Source organism: Camelina sativa, chromosome 9 (genome assembly GCF_000633955.1).
Source record: "Camelina sativa cultivar DH55 chromosome 9, Cs, whole genome shotgun sequence".
Lineage (NCBI taxonomy): Eukaryota > Viridiplantae > Streptophyta > Magnoliopsida > Brassicales > Brassicaceae > Camelina > Camelina sativa.
Genome location: NC_025693.1, coordinates 13,235,670 through 13,244,420, shown reverse-complemented (window position 1 = coordinate 13,244,420; position 8,751 = coordinate 13,235,670). Strand labels below are relative to the sequence as shown.

At 37.2% G+C, this 8,751-nt stretch overlaps 1 protein-coding gene and 3 long non-coding RNA genes across 6 annotated transcripts in view; 2 read left to right on the top strand and 2 right to left on the bottom strand.

Moving 5' to 3' along the window:
• On the bottom strand, window positions 8-928 carry LOC104710925. 2 transcript variants are annotated; one of them, XR_755148.2, is made up of 4 exons: window positions 631-928; window positions 327-470; window positions 210-261; window positions 8-125 (listed from the first exon to the last, which is right to left on the bottom strand). It is a non-coding gene; the product is annotated as an uncharacterized LOC104710925 (long non-coding RNA). The 2 variants fall into 2 exon arrangements; XR_755149.2 differs by having other exon boundaries at window positions 339-470.
• Window positions 4,205-5,308, bottom strand: LOC104710923. The gene is made up of 3 exons (XR_755145.2): window positions 4,946-5,308; window positions 4,364-4,500; window positions 4,205-4,273 (listed from the first exon to the last, which is right to left on the bottom strand). It is a non-coding gene; the product is annotated as an uncharacterized LOC104710923 (long non-coding RNA).
• On the top strand, window positions 5,427-7,118 carry LOC104710924. Of its 2 annotated transcripts, none has more exons than XR_755147.2 (4): window positions 5,427-6,137; window positions 6,393-6,518; window positions 6,669-6,752; window positions 6,857-7,118. It is a non-coding gene; the product is annotated as an uncharacterized LOC104710924 (long non-coding RNA). The 2 variants fall into 2 exon arrangements; XR_755146.2 differs by having other exon boundaries at window positions 6,660-6,752.
• Window positions 7,575-8,751, top strand: part of LOC104715236 (probable prolyl 4-hydroxylase 7) — a 3,087-nt gene continuing 1,910 nt past the window's right edge. The window contains exon 1 of the mRNA XM_019229941.1: window positions 7,575-7,600. Within this exon, the coding sequence (XP_019085486.1) occupies window positions 7,575-7,600 (26 nt within the window). The remainder of the gene's footprint in view (window positions 7,601-8,751) is intronic.

The following is an 8,751-nucleotide window of genomic DNA, read 5'->3' as shown; positions in this document are numbered from 1 at the left end:
GAAGTAGCTGTTCTCAATCGAAGACTAAGAAGTGGTCTTTATCAGTGCATCAAACATAAAATATCGCCACAACTTACTGTATCTTTTTCCCAACAAAACCAAAGCATCTCTGGAAACGCCTGATCCTGAAAACCAAAACCAGTAAAATATTTCCAAATTAGGACTCAATCATGAGGTAAAAGTAATCATCATAGTGGAGCTATACTCACCATCATCAACAACCTTTATAGAGCACGAAACAACACCCATGAAGAAAGAAACCTGAAAATAGAGAGATCAATCAGAAGAAATCGAAGCAGAAGTGGGAGAATTTAATTTTTGCAGACCTTAGGTCGCACCAGCATCTAACTGTTGAACACGAGTTCCTCCAATGACCCTCTTCATCTCTAACATGATAATTCCAGAACGCTTGGAGTGATAAACACCCTCAGGCAAAGGCTCGATCGACTTCATCCCTCGATTTATCCCGACTGAAACACAGAGAAACAAAAACCCTAAAACCCATAATTTTTAAGATGCAATTCCGGCGGATATCAATTATTGAAGATTGCGAAGCTACTTATCGCCATTAGACCCCAAAAAAAACAAAAACCCTAACGACAATCAAATCAATATACAGAGAAAATTTACCTAGAGATGGCGATTTCTTGGGAACTGGGGAAGTGATTGATCGTCACTGAAGGATGAAAAAAAAAAAAAAAACAGAGTCAATACAATCGAAATTGAAAACCCTAAAACGGGAAAATCAAAAAGGCAAAGAAAGATCTAGAAACTCATATATAATAAGCGAAGAGAACTTATCTAAAGACTGTGGGTCTCTCCTCACAAGTGATTAATTGATTCTTCTCTTGACCTTGATTTCGTCGGAAGTGATTAAACAAACGCCTCTTAAGGAAGAAGACGATGAGAGCAGAGAGAATTTTAATTTTGATTTTAATTAATTGAATTTTAACTCTTACATAAGACTTCTCTCCCTTTAATCCTTTAAACGGTGACGTTTGTTGTATCTCATACCATATACAATATAGCCATTGGAAAGTATTGCGTTTCAGAATTGGAAAATAACCGTTGCAAAAGTACTTTTACATGTGTGAATTTCTAGATCTTATATTATAATTTCATAGATCCTAAAATTTGATTATAATTTTATTTGTTAATAGAACTAGAAAAGTTATATTCTTATAAATAGTATATGAAAATATATTTTTTGCATTTTATTAAGTTAATTGATAAATAGAAAAATATGTTTCAAGATTAAACCCTAAATGGTTTAAGGGTATAGAGTTCAATTTTAAAGCATATTTTTAGTATTTATCAATTAACAAAACAAAATGAAGAAAAAACTTTATTATATTTGATTATTTAGTGATGTATATAATTAACAAATGAATGTTTTAAACATTTGGGAATATTATTTGATTGTGTATAATTAACAAATGAGTATATGAGAATAATTATGAACAAAATAAAAGTGTTATTTGTAGTCTTATAATTATGTATTAAGTTGACAAAAAAAAAATTATGTATTGACTACATAGCTCCTGCAACGGATCAACCATTTACATTAATTAGAGACTGTACGTACATACTAAAAAGATCACTCGGCGTGTTCACAAGAGACCCGAGAAAAATCTTTATTTCATGTCAAATTACCAAACCCAACACACAAAATTGTACTTTTACTCTTTATTGGCTGTATATTCAAAGAAACTAAGCAAAAAAAACTGATGTAGAAACTTACTTGAAATCAGTTTAGATCAAGCTGGCTACACATTGTCCCATGGGGAGTCAGGAAATGAGCACTGTATCTTAAATAAATCTATGGAAACCAACCTGTATTCATCACAGAAAACGGCAAGTCTCTCAAATCACAGACAAAATATCAGGAAATAGACCAGCAGAATCCATCTACAGGATGCTTACAAAGATCTGAACAAATCCAAAAACAAATCAAATTCAATATCAAAGAACAACACCAAACAGATTTGTTAAAGATTCGTGTGGTTTTGTGTATACCTTTGACCTGTTTCTGAAGTAGAAAAGCTTGTGAGGTCATGGCGGATGATTTAGAAATCGAGATGGAGCTGCCAGAGAGAGAAAGAGGAAGATGGTAATTGAATTGAGAGTTTTATATGTAAAAGGCAATTGAGATTTAAAACAACACAACTTCATCAAATTCAAAATTTCAAGGTTTGCTTAATTACCAGCCTGTCATGAACTTTTTCGACGCCCAACCCCAAGTGTTCTAATTCTTTTACCTGTGACCCAAAAAAAGAAAGAAAAACGATTTGCTTCCCATTTAGATCACGAATAAAACGAGCCAACATAAGACATTGTAGTTTTTGTCAAGTACGTACTTACAGTGTAAATGCTCAAAGAGTGATCCATTTGGAGCATATTTAAATATCAAGATCCTGGTGAAAGGTTCCTTTTCCTCACAGTACTCGAGCAGGTTTTACAAAATTCTTGTAACTGAGCTTCGACAACATTTCCATCTGAAATCATGAAACAGTACGCGCTAAGTCCACTTTATATATAGTTGTCGTAAAAATAAAACTAAAAGTGGGAGAAACTATAACTTCTGATCCGAAAGTGAATTTATGTATTGTTCTTCCGGTCTTTAGCGGATGTAGTAGCCAATGAAACAACAGCTATCTCCACACTACTTGATAGTGTGTGTTCCTTTGAACAATCTCCCAACTGAGCAAGATCCAATGACATTACTAAAATCTTCACATCACATGCAACTTCAATCTCAGGCTGATTATGGATGCCTGAGGATCAAAATCACAGACTGATTAAACCAAAAAGGATACAAAGTTAGCTAATACTCATAAGTAAGTAATATTCTATGCCATGTAGCAATGAAGAAAGAAACTTACCAAGTTACAAATACTTTCTGAAGTTGTCCGCTAAGACCCGTACGCCAAGGATTCACAGTTTCCTCAGCCTTACGTCTGTAAAAGTAGAAGCCGGTAGCTACTAAGGGAAGAAAAACAAATGGAGAAGGTGAAACATCTTGTAGATGAACTCTTTTGTGGATGATGACGGTGTGGCAGCCCCGCCTAGTTAAACCCTACATGTTTAACCGTAACTGATGTGACCCGAGGACACGGTCACGGTACGATCGCGGTACGGACGCGGCTTGAGCTCTCGGCCAACTTTCAGTCGGTGAAGCTTTTCTCGGCCGAGGTTCTGGGCTTCGGATCTAGGAGAGAATCAAACGAGGGAAACGGAGTTTGAAGGAATTCAAACGAGCCGTTCGGGAGATACTTCGGGAAGCCACGAACGGTTCAATCGGACAGTACGGATGCGGGACGAGCGGGTGGACGTCTTCGAGGGAAACGATAGCGGGAATGACTTGAGGTGATTCGAGGGGACTCGAGAAAGATGAAAGAGGACAGATGGAAACGTGATGAGGGAAAATACGGATGGATCGATTGACGACACAAGAGGTTTGGCTCTCCTCTTGATACGGTCGCTAACAAGGGCGAACCCGGTTCGCGACTTGTTAGGGTTTTCTCAAGGTTCAATCCCGGATTGAAGAAAGAGAAGAGTGAGACAAGTTTCAAGAATCTCTCTTGAGGAAAAGTTTTATTTTCATACAAGTCTAAGGAGGAACAAGGGCTTAAGGAGAGTTTAAATAGCTAGGTCTAGATAGGAGCTTAAGGACACGCGGATTCATCTTGATCCGCACATCGTCCTTTTGACGTGTCCCCTTTACAAAGAGAACACATCGCCACCTTTTGACTAACACGCTTAGCCACAAACACTCTCCAACGTTCACAAACATAGGATCAAAAGAGAATATTCTCAAGTTCAAAATTAAACCAAAAATAAGAGGGAAAGAGAGATAACCGCCTTGGCCTTGCGCGTGAAGCAACTTAGCCTTTAGGCGTTTTGCGTTTAGCTCCATGCCTCGTTAAAACCTCCTCCGGTAAACCCATTGGGACAAACCCGGAGTGAGGAAAAAGAGTACACTTCCTCGCTTAACGACTTGACCGTCTTCACTCTTGGGTAAGAGTGAAGACTAAGCGGACTGAGCCTTCGGAGTCTTCGTGGGGTGGCTGGTGTTGGACGTAGGTTCGGACAAATAGGTTGAGCCGCTGTTTGACCGCCTTTGCTGAGCTCTTGGAACGTGTGGTGGCTCCGGGAAGGATCGTTGGAGCCTTGGCCGCGTCTGAAGAGGTTGCCCTGGTCGCGTCCGATGCGTCTTGGTCATGCGTCTCGGTCGCGTCCGGCGTATCTTGGTCTTCTTGGCTGAGGTCGCGTCCTGCGATCACATCAGTAACCATATCAAAAATTGATCCTAACTATATACAATTCCTGTATTAGGTTGATTAGAGTTACTCTTTTGCTCTACCTTTGTTCTGTTCATCCACTGCAAGAATGAGATCAAACTCCCTGAAATCAGATGCCTTAATCGGTCTGGATAAGGATGTTATCTCAATCCCTCAACGTTTCGCAGCGCGTCTCATTCTCGGATCCGCCATATTCCCCCTTAAAAAAGAACAGTCTCACATTATCAGAAACATGAATTTCAAAGTCTCCACTGCACCAAATTACATAAAATCCAAAATGAAACATTTCTACGTGTGTGAAAAGCATCATTCACTAATTGTACCAATATTTCTATACAATCCTAAAGTTAGATTATTGGTTTTGTTCATCCCTTGTAAAGAGAACACTTTCACAAATCAAAAAACTGGATCAGAAACATAAACTTCAAATTCTCCACTGCTAATTAGTAATTTACTCCAACCAAATAACATCCACCAAAAAAAAACCCTTAATCCCAAATCAAACCTTTCTACGTCTGTGAATAGCATCATTCACTAATTGTACCAATCAATCATCAATCTTATTACAAAACCCTAAAGTTAAGTAACTCGTTCTGTTTCAAAAAGCAAAAGAAAAAAGAATCGGAACAGGATGATTAGTATACCTCGTGATAATCAATGGTTGTTGAATTTGGAATGGAGACCTCTCTTCTCCACGATACCTCTAAAGACACCTTCAGCTGCTGGACTCCGACAGATGTTTCCGAGACATACGAAAAGAACAGAGAAAGGTTTGGTTTCGCTGCTCTGCGTCGTCGGAGTCGTCTCCACTGAAGAGGATGCAAAGCACCCAAGGGAATGAGAGATTCTGGGTTTTGCTCGGAAGATGGAAACGAGATTCGAGTTTTTGTCAGATGATCGGAAATGAGAAGGAGGAGAAAGATAAGTGGAGTGGCAAAATGGTAAATAGGAAGGGGTTGTTGAAGAAGTGGTGAGGTTGGAACAGTACATCCTCATTCCCCTGAATAGTTGCAGACTCTTTGTGATATTACGAGTTTCTTCTTCTTCTGCTCTTTGTTTTTTTTTTTTTTAAAGTCTTAGACCTTATTTATCGGTAAGCTCTTAGAGGAGTTTTAAGGATTTTGAATCAAAAAAATAAATCAGAAGTAAAAAAAAAAACTTAAGGGAGTCCCTTATATAGTATACCGCTTCATGTTCTAAGAGACGCTACGTGTCTTAATCTTGTTGGTCGAACTAAATAATACCAAAGAAAAAAAAAATTCTCTACACTCGATTTGTTTTCCTCTCTCTCTTTCTCTGCGATTGAATACAACGAAGAAATTTGGAATCAGAAGAAGGGTTTGGAATCGAAGGATACTTGAATCAGAGGAGACTGGGTCGGAGGAGATGCATAGCGGAGGAGATTGACTGCGGAGGCCAATCGCGATAGATTGAATCATCGTTTCTTCCCCTCTCCCTCTCTCTCGAATCTCTCCGATTTTACAATCGGAAAAGAGCCGTCTCACAATCGATTAGAAACGGGTGGAGATTGAATCAATTGGAATCGGAGGTGACTGAGTTGGAGGAGATTGAATCATATGATAAGAGTTCCATGGCCATACCAGTGGGGAGCACCATCGTTTGATGCCGGTGAAGCCTTTGCCATGATGATGGTTTCTTTTGTTGCTGTTGTTGAAGTTTGTTTCACCGTGTAAATTAGATTACATAAATATTAGATTTTATGTTTTGCCTCAGGGCGAGCAATTGCTCAATTTATCTAAGGTTGTGCCTCAACTATGTTGATTTCTCGTTTAGGGAGTTGCAATTTGTCTAAGGCTGTGCCTCAATTTATCTAAGGTTGTGCCTCAACCATCTTCACGCACAATCCATTTATTTCATCTTTGTGTTTATTGTCTTGTTTGGTATACCGTATACATACAGCCACAATGCTTTGCACGTAATGTGTTTCTCACCTTCTAAAGATTATAGAAACTGTGAATTAAGTGCCTTGATTTCGATACTGGTGATTTTCATTTTAATTTGTTTACGTTCCCTTTGATTACCAACTTGTTCAAAAAACTTCTCTAACACTCTGGTTTAATTTTCTTGCAGGCTGTGTAGTGACTATAATATAAAAGGTACATGTGGTGTCTTCAACTTGTTCTGTGATTTCAGGTTTTCAACAGCTGATTCAAACAAATGAACGAAGGAGTTAATGAGTGACGAATCAGAATTAAGGTTGGTTTACTTGTTACTTACTACTAAACTTGTTTCGTTGAGCTCTGTATAAGGCTTAACAAATTGGTAGAGAGACTTTCACACCTCTTGCTCCTTTTTTGTTTGCTTAGCTTCTGGTTCATATCTGTTCCTCTTGTTCAGTTTTTTAAGTTGGATTTCACATAGAGCGACTTAGAGGATGAAGAAGATGGAAGAAATTCTGATAACAACAAAGAAGGAGCCATACACTTTAAGGTACTCTTGTTTTCTTCTTTTGCATATATGTTCCTCTTCAAGTATGATGTTATTGGTTTATTTTGCTGCTGGCTTGGATTGGTCACTGTTTAATTTTGTTGCAGGCTTGTCTTGGTCACCGTTTGTTTTTGCTGCAGGCTTGGCTTGGTCACATTTTAATCTTGGGTCTGATTGGTTGCTGTTTGATTTTTCGACATGCTTGGCTTTTCCTAGCTAAAAAATAATCGATGGCAACATGATTGTATAATTTAAGAGTACATTGTTCTTGTTCTATTTATCTTGTAGTAATATCCTTTGGTATGCTTGACAAATTTGATTTTATTTGGCCATGAATGATTAATTGTACTTCTAAATTGCAATTAATCATTTTGCCCATTTATGAATTGCACTAATGTGTATTAATGTTTTTATTATGTTTTCTATGTTTGAAAATTAATTAAAATACAATATTTTCTAATTTCATAAAATCTTAAATGTTTACACATTTATACCTTCTATTCTATTTAAAATTTTAAAATTTTAAAAAACAATATTTTCAAAAATAAGAGACCCAAAATAAGAACCTACCAATAAAAGAGAAAATTTTATCTAAGAGATCATGGGTTTTTATATTCCAAACAGTACACGATTAATTCATAAAAAATTTAAGAACTCCCCTTATATGAACCCCCGATAAACTTGCCCTTATTTCGTAATGAACAGAGGAAGTAAGGGGTAGAACTGGGAGAATATAGATAAACAAATGTTGAATTTTGCCCGGAACAAAGTTTTGAGTTTAATGAATTGCAATTTGGGTGATTTAGTGGATTATGAGATGGACAGATGGTTGCTTCAGGGACTCCTCCATGGTACAGAACAACATATAGTTGCCGAGACGTGTGTGTTATGCAGATCTGGGAAATAAGACGTTCCTCCTTGCTTATCATCAAGGTCTGGTGAAGATGTTAGAGAAGCAAATAGTGCAGGGGTCAAGCACATTTTGGAGTCAATGACACATCTTGAACAACTGGTTTTATACTCTTGAGTCATCTTTTGATGGAGATTAGATATGAAAGTGTCAACGTAACTTCAGATGCTTACAAGGCTAGCTTCACCAAGGTGCAAGCAAGGTCCATCTTATCTCTCGTAATTTCAGCGTATCATCTACTTTGCCCACTTCGGTGTCGAGGTTCTCTTCTTTAACTGTTTTCTTTGGTCTCTTATATATGAACCACTCTTGACTTTTTTTTTGTTATATCAAGACCGTATATGGATGTGAATACAAGATCTGTGTAGTTTGCTAATCGATCTTTACTTTAATCAAATCATCAAATTACTTGGGTTCTTTCTTCTTTTTGATTAGCATTCATATATAGTTTTCGAAAGGTAGGTTTATTCATATGTTTTGGCCGACGATGTAAAGTTGTAAACTTTCATGTTTTGTTTGTTTCAATTCTTATATGTATATTTTGTTGTGTTGTAGTTTCTATGACAAGTTAGGTCTCATGTTTCAGTACATTGTTGATTTGTAATGACAAGTTACTCTTGAGCTTATGATAGGATGATTATACAGTTGTATACAGTATACACATGTTAAAACAGAATGGTCTTTAAAGTTTCTGAAGAAGATAGAATAAGAAGGCCCATGGTTTGCAACATATCATAGCCCATTTTAAGAAAGATTACATAACTTCATTAGCCGAAAAGAAAAAAAGTTAATAACCAAAATTAGGCGGCCGGTCAGAACCATGGGTATGATTATAAACATGGACGGCATGGAGTGATTAGACGGCACGAGGATACGGTGGTCGGGTCAGCGTATCTCATGACATTTAATTTTCAATTCATATTTATGTTATTTACCGCTTAAAAAAATCGTGTTGGTCGTTGTTTTGAATGTCTGTAGTTACGAACGAATTAGAATTTCCTTATTTTACTTGCATGTTTTTCGGTATATGACTAGAAAACTTCCAGTTTTAGACAAATGTTACAAATTGATATTGGTATCACTGTATGAGAA